Source organism: Anolis carolinensis, chromosome 2, assembly GCF_035594765.1.
Source record: "Anolis carolinensis isolate JA03-04 chromosome 2, rAnoCar3.1.pri, whole genome shotgun sequence".
Lineage (NCBI taxonomy): Eukaryota > Metazoa > Chordata > Lepidosauria > Squamata > Dactyloidae > Anolis > Anolis carolinensis.
In genome coordinates, this window is record NC_085842.1 from 300,690,864 (window position 1) to 300,705,876 (window position 15,013).

Genomic DNA, 15,013 nt, shown 5'->3' on the forward strand with positions numbered 1-15,013 from the left:
TCGGATTGGAGGATTAGTTTCAAATGCCAAAAGATATACAGAGAGCCTATCAGAGAGAGATTCCCTTTTCTAATTACATGCCTCAGAGCTTATGGACCATTGGAAACCAGAGGAAACCAGATCTGAAAGACAAGCTTCTAAGAGTAGTCCGACCAAGTTAATTGCATTATTTGAGAGCCTCTTTAAGGTTTTAAGCTCAAGTCAACAAATAATTAAGACAATCTAGAACATAATTATGAAAACCTCAATATCAGTTTCATCATGGCAATTCCCCCTACGTTTCTGAATTTTGCTAAATTCACAAGATGAATTGTCTCACAGTTTCACTGCTAAATCATCATCAATAGTTAAACCATATAATGGCATATATCTCCCTGGGGAAATTAAATATATGAGCTTCAAGGTTGTGTCATTGTCCATTTGGACCCTGATACAATGTGAGCAAGAGAAATCTATATCCTGCTTAAAGTAAGTGTTATGGAATTTCACTATATCGTAGGCAGAAGACAAAAAGGACAAGCTGCAAAACCAGAAAGTCCTGAAATTGTGGGAATGAAACCCTGGAATAGGTAGTGCTATGATCCAACACAGCAAGGGAAAAAGTACAATCAAGAAATCCAAATACATATTAGTTCAGCAGACAGTTTCTCAAAAAGGGTTCTTTGGAAATCTAGAGTTTGGCAATAGGTCCCTTGGGGTTCTGCAAAACATTGTAATTGGGAAATAAAAATATTGTCTTTTGAGATGTAGATAAAATATTTTTATGCAGGGGTTTCCTAAGATCTAAAAAGTATTTCAAGGCTTCCTATAGGACAAACATTTGAGGAAGGCTAATTTAGCCATTTTACTGGCCCAAATTCAAAGATAAAAAAGGGAGGGAGGGGAGGGTAAACTTATAAGATCAGCGGATTTCTTCTTCAGGAACAATAATGCAAAAATAAAATGGCGAGAGAAGTAATGAAGGATAGTATAATGTGATGTTTTTATTATCAGTGGGGGATATGAGCGAAGTTTCCCCACAGGATCGCAATACAACTGGGCGTCCCCTGGGCAACATCTTTGTGTAGATGGCTGATTCTCTCACAACCAGAGGTGACTTGCAGCATGCAACCAATGTTCGCTTCTGACACAATAAATAAAATAAAAATGATCAGAGTTTTAAAATAGGGTGGAAGATTCTGCAGACTTTCAGTGAGGCTTTAGCAGGGGATATGATGTTTTCATACATTATACCTGGAATGGCCTCTGGAACCCCTGCAGGGACGCTCTTTTATTGACACCCACCCCCTATTTTTTGAAATATAAAATCCAGATGTTACTAAAAATTATGTCCATTCCTAGTTCAAACACATATATTCCTTGATTACTGGAAAATTAATATAATAATAATAATAATAATAATAATAATAATAATAATAATAACTTTATTTCTATTCTGCCTTATCTCCCCAAAGGGACTCAGGGCGGATTCCAACAAACAACGGCATACATTCAATGCCTTCATAAAACAGATACATATTGGCATAAAATCCCAATAAGACCCCACATGTAAAAACAGCGTTAAAAACCTAACATCAAATTAAACCTAATACCAATGAATTCAACATAACATTGATAAATTAAACCAATATAGTCAGACAGAATCAAACAAGAATTATATAGTGAAATAAAATCTAAATAAATGTTCACAGTAATTTACAAAAGCCAACTGAAGTTTAACACAGTTGTGTGGGTTGGATTATGTAGCCTATGGTGGTAAATTGGGCTGACATAGACTAGGCTGAACAGGGAATAGGGTTACAGCCTGTGTTGGATGGGGTCGCACTCCCCCTGAAGACACAGGTTCGCAGTCTGGGGGTCCTCCTGGACTCATCGCTGAGCCTGGAGCCCCAGGTCTCGGCGGTGGCCAGGGGAGCCTTTGCACAACTCAGACTTGTGCGCCAGCTGCGCCCGTTCCTTGGGATGTCTGACTTGGCCACGGTGGTCCACGCTCTGGTTACAGCTCGTTTGGACTACTGCAACGCGGTCTACGTGGGGCTGCCTTTGAAGACGGCCCGGAAGCTTCCATTAGTACAACGAGCGGCAGCCATGTTTATAACTGGAGCGGCGTACAGGGAGCACACCACTCCTCTGTTGCGTCAGCTCCATTGGCTGCCAATATGCTACCGAGCCCAATTCAAAGTGCTGGTTTTGGCCTACAAAGCCCTAAACGGTTCCGGTCCAACTTACCTATCCGAACGTATCTCCTCCTATGAGCCCATGAGAACTTTAAGATCGTCTGGGGAGGCCCTGCTCTCGGTCCCACCTGCCTCACAAGTGTGGCTGGTGGGAACGATGGACAGGGCCTTCTCGGTGGTGGCTCCTCGGCTGTGGAACTCCCTCCCCAGTGACATCTGGCAGGCTCCATCCCTTCTGAGTTTCAGAAAAAAGTGAAGACCTGGCTTTGCGAACAAGCGTTTAATGAATGAATTATGATGGCTTTAACTCGGTCCAGACTAAGGTTTACGTGCAAGGTTTATGTGGATGAATGGATTAAGTATTTTATTATACTGTTTTAAATGTATTTATTGGATTGTTTTAAATTGATTGTTTTAATTGCTATGTTTATTTTTGTATTGTATACCGGCATCGAATTTGGCAGATTGTGAGCTGCCCTGAGTCCCTTCGGGTGAGAAGGGCGGCATATAAATGATGTAAATAAATAAATAAATAAATAGCAGAGCCCAGATGCAGCATAAATCTCAATCAGGATCTGGAAGTGGTCTCTCATTAATTAATCCTATCCATATGCTAATAAGCAGAAGAAGGTCTTCTGTTTTTTTGAAGGAGAGGAGGGAGGGGGCCAGTGTTGTAAATATTTGGGGGAGGACACCTACAGAAACGTTCTCATCGTATATTCTCATGTATAGGTTGATCCCAGATATGAGTAAAAAGGGTAGATGCCAAACCAAATCAAGCTCATCAGCAACTACTAATTTTTATAGCACTATGATAATGATGCAGGAATCAAATGCTTATACAGCTCTGTGTTGTACATATTTCCCTCATATTATTTACTCAGTTTTTCTGTTATTAAACAGTTTAATTTATATACGAAAGATACATTATGATGTACTTTTGGCACAGTCTGGCCCGTTTCAAAACAGAAGTGGGAATTCTGCACCTTTCCAGATGACACCAAACTGTAGTCCTAGCCAATATATCCAATGACAAGGCATGCTGTAAGTTGCAGTCCAACAACACCATTCTCATCCCTGTTAAGAAGTACAATCCTACTGAGAAATGCACTATTGCCCACCCCCACAGGACTAAACCAAATGCTCAGATGTTTAATTTTGTACAACTGTGAAAAGAACTACTCAAACACAACAAGCAGTAATTCAGGTGGGAATCAGTTTTCTTTCCCAGACTGAAGCAGAGGGAAAGGTAGGCACAGAGAGTTGGACAGAGAGTAGCCTAACCTGATTTGGCATCGGTAAGGTATCCAAGAGAGAGATCAAAATGGGATTTTTTATCAGGGAAGCGTTTTTGTATCAGCACAAAAAGCTCACAGGAAGGTGTTATCAGAAAAGCAAGTGAAGTTCTCATTGTCTCCCAATGTTTACACACCTACATAGCCTGATGATCATTCACAATGCCCCTTCCTTTGTTGATCATCACTCTATTTCCCAACATGTGCCTGAATGTCGATTAGTGCAAAAGAATATTCTTATTCTAAGATAAATGTCCATTTTCTAGTGTTGTGTTCCAAATAATGATTGAGATCCTTTATCACAAACAATACACTCTGGAAAACCGGGGGAGTGGAGAGATCAACTCATCTAAGCAGCCAGCAGTCTCTATCAAAGAGGTATCTTTACTATTTTGGGTACTATCTAACACAGGATATTAGTCAAACATGAATGATGGAGTAGGATGGGGGGAGTATAGATCTCGGAATAGAGGATTTAACAAGACAAGGTGTGGGGAAGAGGTTTTCTTTTGTGTGGGATAAGGGTTTTGGGTGCATTGTCTGTATTGTCTGTAATACGTGGTATGTTGTTGTTTGAATGTTGTGGTAGACTCTTATATTTAAAAAATTAAATGAGAAGAAAGTATAGACCTAAAATAGTGGATAACATGTAGCAATAGTAAGACTAAATGATTTATGTTGGGCAAGGCCCCATGTGAGCCGCCCCCAGTCCCTACGGGGAGATGGTGCGGGATACAAGAATAAAATTATTATTATTATGTTAAGTTACTGATATTTATATGCACTAAATGTCAGAAATAACTAATTGATTGACCAATGTAGCATGTATATATCAGAATTATTGTTACTTGATTATATCTGCTATGATCTGTGGTTCTGCTATGAACCATAACTATAATAAACTGTTTACCAAAACAGAAAAAAAAGACAACTGTATTATGAGAAATGTTTTGAAATAGGTAAATAATGCGTTTTTAAAAAGTTGAAAAAGAAAGAAAAGGATATAAGTCAAATATACAAATAATAAAAATAACTGTTTCATTCTGAAGAAATACAGTGCTCCCTCACTTATCATGGGGGTTAGGTTCCTGGGCCACCTGCAATAAGTGAAAATCCGTGAAGTAGGGACACTATATTTATTTTAATATTTATACATTATTTTAGTATACACTATTTTAAGTCTTTATCAACCAATTGTGTGTTGATAAATCACCTCCTCCTCCTGTTGCCGCTTGGGTTCCTTTTCTCTCCCTTCGGCTTCTTCTTCCTCCCTTCCTTAGGCTGTAAATTGTAATTTTTTATGATTTATAATAGTCTTTTAGAGTTTATTGAAAAACCGCAAAACAGCGAATCCGCGAAAACTGAACAGTGATGTAGTGAGGGAACACTGTATAGCATTATGGTTCCACTTAACTATCATGGCATCATCCTATGGAATACTGAGATTTGCAGTTTAGGGATGAGTATTTAGAATTTCTAGCCAGAGAACTCCAATGCCTCACCAAATTACAAATCCTAGGATTCCACAGGATGCAGTCATGGCAAAGTGGAATCACAGCGCTATATAATTGTGTTGTGTAAAATACCACCAGGTCTGGGCATGACTTTCAGTTATATGTTATATTTGTCACTCAAACAGAGTGAAGTTTTCTGCAGAGACCACTTTTAACATTCAACAGCCTCTATTCAGTACCTCTCCATGACATCACGAACCCAATACCACCCAAACCCATATTGTTTGTAGTTAATAACTTACCTTTGGTCAGAGAATGGATGCCAAGTTTCACCTGTGAGAAATTCCCACTCCCAATTTCTCCTCGGAGGCGGTAAAACCCAATCCTCTTCCCCAGGGTTAATTCCTTTACCACCTTTTCATCCCGGGACATATCCAAAGTGAGCTTCTCGAATGGGGTTAGCCGGCGCTGCTTGCCTTGCCCATCGTCCGCGTAGACCTCGCTCTTTGCATAGTCCTCTCCGCTGTCTTCCCGATTCCATTTCGCATATCGGTGGCTCCCTTGACCGCCATTGATATGTCCTGTGGTCATAGTCCAGGGCGATCACATATCTGTTTGCTTTTAATACACCGGTTTGCAGGGAGATTGCAGGAACAATGGTCCAGACATAACTGATTGTTGGCAGTTTAAGCAGAAACTACCATAAGGTCAAGATGTCAGCCTGGGCCTTACATGTATTCAAAGCAAATATTCCATTGCCCCCAGTGCATTGCTAGTATCCTTCAAGAAAAAAATAAATTACAGATGACACACAGAGTCCCTTGCAACCACTTTTCACAAGCCTTTTGAAATGTGACACTGGATCAAAGCCCACAGTCTTAAATGAAAGATTTAAAATTAAAGCTGTAGCACTGTTACATCATAAAAGTGAGGGAGTACATGCTGCTAGTGGTGCACAAAATACAAGAGTACCCCTTTTTGACACTTCAGCATTTACGTTGCCGCGCAGGGGTCATCATGCAGAAAAACAAGCCACTTAACTAGATGACTGTTTGGAATATATCCCAGCATTTTCAGGTCCCTTTGAACAGCTGACAGCATCAGATAGGAGTCAAAGAGGGTGCTTGCTCCTTTCTCGATCCCGGTCCCAGTTCAAGAGCCAAAAGCTGGAAATTCTGTGGTTACATTCCTTAATTAGCCGGCAATGCTCCTATCCCAATTTGTGAATGGTCCAGCACTCCCTTGAAACCCCGCTGTCTGTCAGAGCCTTGTGGATGTTCTCTTCTGTTGCCATTGTCAGTAAAAAGCTGGTGCCGGAGGATGCCAGGAGGGCTGTAAGCCGAAGGCTGGCAGAAAAGCAAGACGGGGGGGATCTGCTTTTCAGTACCACTTAAGTCACATGGAAGGACAGCAAAGGATTTAGTAATGGCAGTCATTTAACCCTCCTCCATTTAGAGACGGTTGCTTTCAAAGTCTTCTTGAGCCATCTCAAAATGCTTCCAGCTGAAATATGTTCCTAAGAGAAAGGAAACACTGGGTTAGAAACGTCATTATCACCATCCAGAGTTCTCACCAAGATATTGATTTTTCTCTGTCTGTCAACTGAGTTTTTAGAAAGCCCCATAATTATATCACACAATCCAATGATGCAATGAGGCCGCCCGTGAACTTGGCTGCACTCTCATATTTCCTTCGCTTAACCGAGCATCACAAAAGCTTGGCAGGATATCTGAGGATCATCAGCATCTCAACCAGTAACAGCAGACATCTTCTGGAAAAGTGAATGCCCTCTGAGCTCATTTATTTTTTTACAAGGACAGACCTGGTGTCTTTACATAATCAATGAAACAATCCTTTTGTCAGCCCAATGATTTATCTGCAAGACATAGGGATGCATATGGGTAAAGCACATGTCTTTTAATTACATCTATTAAATTTTCTCAGTATTCCAGATTCCAAAATTTGCCTGCCAAGTAAAGTTTTTCCATATCTCTATCTCCATAAAATGCCTTTCCTTCCAGTCTGTATATTCTCTGACATAATTCATATCTTTTGCCGCTACAGCTTGAGCATCCCTCATTCAGAATTCCACAATCTGAAATATTTCAGAATTTTAAAACGGTCCGCATTGGTGGCTAAGATAAGGACACCTTCTCCTTCTGATGATTCAGTATACACAAACTTTGTTTCATGCAGAAAAATGCTAAAATTATTATTGGACATGTGTCCTATCTCACAAAGTCATACTGGAAGACCCGGAGATTCATAGAGAGCCCCATAGTGATCACATCCGTGAATAATCAAATTATCAAAAGTGAAATCTGCAAATGTGGAGGCCCAGCTGTACATTCTCTTAAAACTTGGCACAATTTTCAAGACGGAAAACCTCAAGAAACTTAGACAGAAAATCCAATAGTCCACAAAGGGAAAAAATGACATTCCCCCAGAATTGCACAAAGACAGATAAATAGAAGAGGCTTCATCAGTCATCTCACCTGACTCCCCACAACTAGCATTACGACGTCAGCTAGATGGCATCCCCAGTCTGAGTGGTTTTTTAACATTGGTTTTAAACGTACAGCCTCACTGTGAAGAGTTTAAAAGCTTCAGGATCCTAAGCTTTGTGACAAAGCAAAAGTGAACACTCACCACGGTCTTTCTATATATGCAGTACAGAGGATATAAATAACAGACCAGCTTAAGTCCAGTGCAGCTTAGGACAACAGCAGCAGATGGATATAGCAGAGAAGGAGACAGTTCCACCCTTCTGGCACATTTATTATTCAGAAGCTATTTTTGCATTTCTGTTTCACTGCTGACGTTAATCCCACTGCACATGCCAGCTTCAATTGTAATAAATACGCATCATGGGTAGCGGAGCATTCATTCCACGTTGTTACATAATCAGAACATATGCTTTGAACAAAAGGCTGTGCATCAGTTTACGACAACAGCAGTTATAAAATTATAAGTCATGTTGCAGGACTGGAAGTTCAGCCACAGTTCTCCATGCACCAATGGGGAAGACACAGACCTCCTCCTCATGTTGTTAGCTCTAGACTTCCTAGTTAGTGGCAAGAATCATGGGGGTTGTAGTCTGACAGGATCTCCAGTGTCCCATATTCCCCATTGCCTAGTCCACTGCTTTTGCTAACAACAACAACAACAACAACAACAAATCTTTATTTATATCCCGCTTTTCTCCCTCACGGGACCCAAAGCGGCTCACAACATATTAAAATCATGTAAACAACAATCCAAATACACCAATAATAAGTATAAAACATCAACAAATAAACAATTTCAAACAACAATAATATACATTCAAATTCTTGTGGCATCACATCAGGTTATATTGCACTTTGTTCTAGCCCATAACATTATGATGTTTCTTATCACTCTAATTATTTTGCTAAGATATCAGACAGCGGTTAGAGGCTGCACCCCTTTACCATGGCAAAAAACAAGGTTTATATTCTAAGGCTGGAAAGAAAAATAGTCACCATTGATTATTCAATGATGAGAAGGCATTACAGCTCTATCTAGAAATGAATGTGCATTTTACAGCTGCTAATTATTACTATTATAGGTGGGGTTCTGTATCCACGGATTCTGCATATGTTTTTAATACATTTTTTCTAAAAATCCAAAGATATGTTTTTTTAAAATCCCAAAAAGAAATTTTACAATTATCATTTTATATAAGTGATGCAAGTTTACTATATCATTGAATACAATGGGATTTGAGCATGGGTATTTGGTATCCATGGGGAATCCTGGAATGAAGGGTTCATTGTATTATAATTTATTTATATAATGCCATCACTTTACATGTAAAAGGACACAACTTCTATAGAAGTGGTCAGCTTGCATTCCTGTATATGCCTAACCTACGACTGCAGTTCTCACCTTTTTTGTATATACAGTAGAGTCTCACTTATCCAAGCTAAACGGGCCAGCAGAAGCTTGGATAAGTGAATATCTTGGATAATAAGGAGGGATTAAGGAAAAGCCTATTAAACATCAAATTAGGTTATGATTTTACAAATTAAGCACCAAAACATCATGTTATACAACAAATTTGACAGAAAAAGTAGTTCAATGCGCAGTAATGTTATGTTGTAATTACTGTATTTACGAATTTTGCACCAAAATATCATGATATATTGAAAACATTGACTACAAAAATGGCTTGAATAATGCAGAAGCTTGGATAAGCGAGGCTTGGATAAGCGAGACTCTACTGTATAACAGAAAATCAGTATTTTTTGTGAATCATCAAAAGTATCAGCTGGACAACAAATTGGTCAGTCCATGTGTCAGTTCTTAGACTTTTTGTTCCATTTGGCTGCTGACCCATCAAACTTGCTGAAGTTACAAAATATAAATCCATTAGATGAATTATGTATGTTTACTTCCTACATTTTCCACATTTTACCCCACCCGTCTGTCTAAAAGGCCAACAAGACAAAAAACCCTAAACAAGAGAATGACTAAAAGCTATGTGTATTAAATTAGTAAAGCAGGCTGTTAGGAAAGACTGGTTTTCTTCTGGGTGGGGAGCAACCTAATTGGCATTGGCATTTGCACTTGCAGCTCGAATTTTTCCTTCTGATGTGGGTGCATGCTGTTGGAAGTTCGCTTCAGATAAACACCACAGTGTGCCCAGTGTGTGCCTTCAACTCATTTCCAACTTATGTCGACCCTAAGTGACCGATCATGGGTTTTCTGAGGCTAAGAGTGTGTGACTAAGAGTTACTTTTTAGCAAACTATGGGCTCTTCCACACTGCCCTTTTATCCCAGGATCTAATCCCAGTAGGGATTTATATATTCCAGTTTCTGGCAGTGGGGATTCATATATTCCATTTTAAAGCAGATACTCTGGGATCAGATCCTGGGATAAAGGGCAGTGTGGAAGGGCCCTATATGAGCTATCATGGCCACTGGACCTACCGGCCAGGCATTTTCTGGAAATAGTAGTCCAATAATGTAATTTTAGCTGTAGTTGTCCCCATGTGAATGATGCTAGTGCCCTTGTCAATTTGAAGTGTCCATCACCTTGTGAAATTCCCCTATTAGAAATGAGCACAGTGCAACTCCTGTATCCACAAAGGATACATTGCAAGATCTTTCATGGTTAACAGGTAAAGGTAAAGGTTTCCCCTGACATTAAGTCCAGTCGTGCCCGACTCTGGGGGTTGGTGCTCATCTCCATTTCTAAGCTGAAGAGCCGGCGTTGTCCATAGACACCTCCAAGGTCATGTGGCCGGCATGACTGCATGGAACACCGTTACTTTCCCGCCGGAGTGGTACCTATTTATCTACTCACATTTGCATGTTTTCGAACTGCTAGGTTGGTAGAAGCTGGAGCTAACAGCGGGCGCTCACTCCACTCCCCGGATTTGAACCTGGGACCTTTCGGTCTGCAAGTTCAGCAGCTCAGTGCTTTAACACACTGAGCCACCGGAGGCTCCTCGTGGTTAATACCGATCCCTATATTTTGACATCAGGTATCCAGAAAATCATTCCAGCCATATTCTAGCACAGTGGTTCTCAACCTGGGATCCCCAGATGGTTTTGGCCTTCAACTCCCAAAAATCCAAACAGCTGGAAAACTGGCTGGGATTTCTGGGAGTTATAGGCCAAAAACATTTGGGGACCCCAGGTTGTGATCCACTGCTCTAGCAGGTTTGGGTGATAAAGACTTTCTTCCAGAAAAACATTAAGAGGGAAATGAAGATATCAGATTGAGAGGACTCATTGGTGGATGTCAGCCAAGGTTGGGAGATTGTTCTGAGAAAGACATTCAAATCCTATTGGGACCTGAATGGTAGGAAATAATATATTTATTATTAAAGGAGCTCACTCATCACGACATATAGCTAGGCAGCTATTCTGAAAAAAAAATTGTATGTCATTCATTTCTAAATCCATCTGTGAAAACATCTGTGGAAGGAAAACAGCCCGCAGTAAGTAATATACTTTCTTTGACCTCACAAAGCTATTACTGAATCTCCAGTGATATGTCTTTGACAGCCTTCTAATCTCTGAATGCAGTTAGTTGGCAAGACTGGTTTTTAAGCAGCCTGCTGCAGTAATCCCAGCTTTCACTGCTTTTAACTCAAGGAGATGCAACAGTGTTTGTTTATTTCAATGTGAGACCATGATTATTGGCATTCAGTTTCATCTTTCCAGAGATATGAAGTTCAAGGGTACCTTCCCACCCCCTTTCTCTCTAAGTTTTGGAGGTGATGACGACACTGTCCTAAATCCACCTCTGAGGAGCCACCCTGGGGCCCAGTAACCCAATCCAAAAAGAGAATAATTCGGGGAACACAAGGCAGGGTAAGTGGTTGGATTCCAGGGGGTTAGATATTTGGAGAGCCTGTGTATAGGGATCTGTCACTAGTAACATTTTTTGAGTAGATCAATAGGTACCACTCTGGCGGGAAGGTAAGGGTGCTCCATGCAGTCACGCTGGCCACATGACCTTGGAGGTGTCTACGGACAATGCTGGCTCTTTGGCTTAGAAATGGAGATGAGCACCAACCCCCAAAGTCAGACACGACTAGACTTACTGTCAGGGGAAAACCTTTACCTTTACCTAATGCTTAATATTCTGAAATAGTTTTCAGAAGACATATTCAACTTCATTATCAAAACCTGTGAGTCATAAAGTACAGAAGATCACAACCTCTTTTTGTTTAAATATTTTATCACGTCCTCTTTGCATGATAAAAGACAAACAGGTGCAGCCTACTTAGCATATAAAGTTGCCATGGCTATTCCTCATCCCCTTGCTAGCTTTGTTCTATCACACTGGTTTCTCCCAGTTCTTTGAAAATCATACCATGCTTCCAGATCAATGTCGCTACTACTAAAATGGAAACTGACAACACTGTTATCATCTCCTCTTTTAGGTTTCCTTTAGTCTTTTGATATTACTTTTCAAAGTAATCTTCATGAAATAGGATGGATATTATTTGGCCTCACTGGCCCCGGCAACCTCCTCAAATGGTGAGAAATCAAATTCTGCTTTCATAAAATACAGTTAGTTCATCAGACAAGAGGTGGATGGGGCACACATAGAAATCACAAGCCAGTTTCCTAAACATGTTCAGTGCTTGTGAGAAACAAGCCAAGCTTCCCTGGGAATCCTGGTTTATTCTCTTATGCAAACTAAGTTTTTGTGCTATTCGAATCAATGTTGTGTGTGTATGTGCCTTCAAATTACCTATTGACTTATGGTGACCCCATAACTTTCGTAAGGTTTACTTAGGCAAAGAATTCTTCAAGGACTTTGCCAATTTCAGCCCTCTGAAATATAGCCTACTGCAGCCTTTCATCCAAGTACTACCCAGGGAAAACTCTGCTTAGCTTCCAAGATCAGATGCCATCAAATACCTTCAGGCTATGAAAACAGAAGTGAAATTTCCCCTTAGGAAAAAAATTGAAGGAATCCAAGATTTAATACACAATGCTGACTGGGAATAACACTGCCCTAAATCTAGTATTCGAGAAAGATTCATTCTTTCCATTAAAAAACAAAGCAAAACTAATTCCATGGTGAATGCAGATGAATAACTTCATATTGTATGTTGGAAAGGCTTCTAATGGCTAGGAAATAATGGTATATGCTATATACTGGTATGACAAATGTTGTAGACCAGGCCAAGAGATTAGTTTAGCAGGCGGGAGAGCAAGCCAGCTGCAATTAACTGCAATGAATCACTCTGACCAGGAGGTCATGAGTTTGAGGCCACTCGGAGCCTATGTTTGTTTGCCTTTGTTCTATGTTAAAGGCATTGAATGTTTGCCTATATGTGTAATGTGATCCGCCCTGAGTCCCCTTCGGGGTGAGAAGGGCGGAATATAAATGTTGTAAATAAATAAATAAATAAACTAAGCACAGTGACATCCATAGGCAGAGCTTGGAAAACTTACTCATCGAATGACAACTTGTGCATGATGGAGTGTTGTCCAGCAAATTCACTTTTCCAAGCTCTGATCACTGATATTTCTGGATCTGGGGGGGGGGGGGGAGAGGGGAAGTTATTCTGAGCAACAGTTACATATATATCAGTAGAGATATATTGTAGATATGAGTTGAGGGAAGGGAATGGGCTGCTTTGGATTCCTGGCAAGATCTTTCAAATAAGACACACAGAGAAGAATTTCAGCAGAGGTCAGTCTTCTTAAATGTCACCCTCCACTCAGCTGCTTCCAGGCTTCATTGACTTGAAAGGAGAAAAACTGGCTTCAACACCCTCCCCACCCACAATGAGGCTTTGCCCACCAAGGAAGACACAAAGAAGGAACAATGAGGAATCAATCCTGTCTTGGGTGCTCTCTTTGGTTCTTTCGGTGAATATCCACTGCCAAATCACAGACAGAGTAACATCTGCTGATGCCAAAGAAATAGAGCCACCATCTGCATGCTTTTAGTTCAACAGTAATTTGGCTTTTATCTTTTCCATTCACTGCACATCCACTGCAATGGGCCTGGAAAACCCTTGTCCTGGGTTTACTGTTCCTCAGACACCATATAAATTTCACAAACTATTATACTGGGAGATAACGATCACTCTCGCCTGTAGTAAATGAATATTAGTGAGCCTCCGAGATACACTTTGTAGGGAAAAATATATACAAATTCGTGTGTATCTTGCTGAAGTCCAAACAGGAAGAATGCATGCAGTTGAAAAGGACACACAAACATTATTTCATTAACATTCCAATGACCATAAAACAGCACACATTATGAACACACACACGCACACACAAAGTCTATTTTAAAAACTAAAATATTCCCTTGCCAAACATGGGGGGGGGGGGGGGGGGAGAGAAGAAGACCCCAAAGTCTTGCAATCAGATACAAAACAAAGACGGGCCAGAACACTGGCTTCACATCCCTTCGAATTCTTCCAAACTCACATCATCACAGTTTATGATCCCATCTCTTTGTCTAACTTACCCAATGTTAAGCAAGCAGCATCCCAAATGCAGCATTCCCCATAAACCTCTGTGATCCAAGCTAAAAAAAATTTGTACAGGGGGAAAAAAAACCTTTGCAATAATGAACCTGGTTCTTTTGCCTTCAAAATGCCAACTAGATGCTGCCGCTGCAAAAGTCGAGCTTGAATGGAAATTGTGGGAGTGACAATGCGTTTTCTAAAGAGCAAGTGGGGTCTGAAAGTTAATACTGCATGGCCATAATTCTGAAATAGCCAAAGCTATTTTTACATCTATGTTAATACAGTGCTTTTGGTATTTCATTCACTGACTAATCCCATCCTGGATTTGCTTAATGCTGTGCCTCATACCTCCCAGCCACAAGTGACAACTGTGCAATGGCCTCCACTGTTAGACTGAGTCAGGGCCAGGGCTGGATTTAGCTAAGCACAAGTCCAGGGTTTTAGATACTTAGGGCAGAGGCGAAAATTGTGGTGACTTCCAAATATTATTAGTCTACAATATCCAGCATTTCTCACCACTATGTCAATGATGGGCAACCTTTTGCACTTGGTGTGTCAAAATTCACCAAAGATCCTTGCATGACTTGGGTGGTGTGTCACTTTGAGGGAAAAAACCATAATTTCACAATATATATAGTTTAAATAACAAAAATATATAATTGTAATATATAACTGTATTTAATAAATCAAAAACTATTTACTACCATTATTTCCATGTACAACAATCTATGGTGCCTCTTGCAGTTTCCACGCTGATTTCTCTCTATTATAGTTTCAATGTAGTCATGAATAATGAATAATATAATAATAATATAATAGTAATAATATAATAATATACTACAATAATAATAGAATGATATTATATATATATATATGTATGTGTATGTGTGTGTGTGTGTGTGTGTGTGTGTGTATATATATATATATATATATATATGTATGTATGTAATGTGCATAATTCCCATAGAGTAAACAACAAAACCACTGGACCAAATCACACCAAATTTGGCCACAAAAGGCATTAGTCATCCAATCAATCTGCATGCGGCAGCATGTCAGCAAAAATAGCTAGGCATGTCAGTGCTGACACGCGTGTCATAGGTTGGCCATC

The 15,013-nt window shown here is 40.1% G+C and overlaps 1 protein-coding gene across 7 annotated transcripts in view; it reads right to left on the reverse strand.

Annotated features, from left to right (window-relative positions):
* Window positions 1–15,013, reverse strand: part of nim1k (NIM1 serine/threonine protein kinase) — a 39,608-nt gene that overhangs the window by 11,147 nt on the left and 13,448 nt on the right. For 4 of the 7 annotated variants that reach the window (XM_062972433.1, XM_062972436.1, XM_062972434.1 and 1 more), the window contains one exon: window positions 5,229–6,442. In XM_062972433.1, coding sequence (XP_062828503.1) covers window positions 5,229–5,517 — 289 coding nt within the window. In that variant the 5' untranslated portion in view covers window positions 5,518–6,442. Of the gene's footprint in view, window positions 1–5,228; window positions 6,443–7,421; window positions 7,548–7,575; window positions 7,767–13,901; window positions 14,047–15,013 lie in introns of those variants that run through there. The other 3 variants (XM_008102830.3, XM_003216198.4, XM_008102829.3) reach the window with 3 other exon arrangements.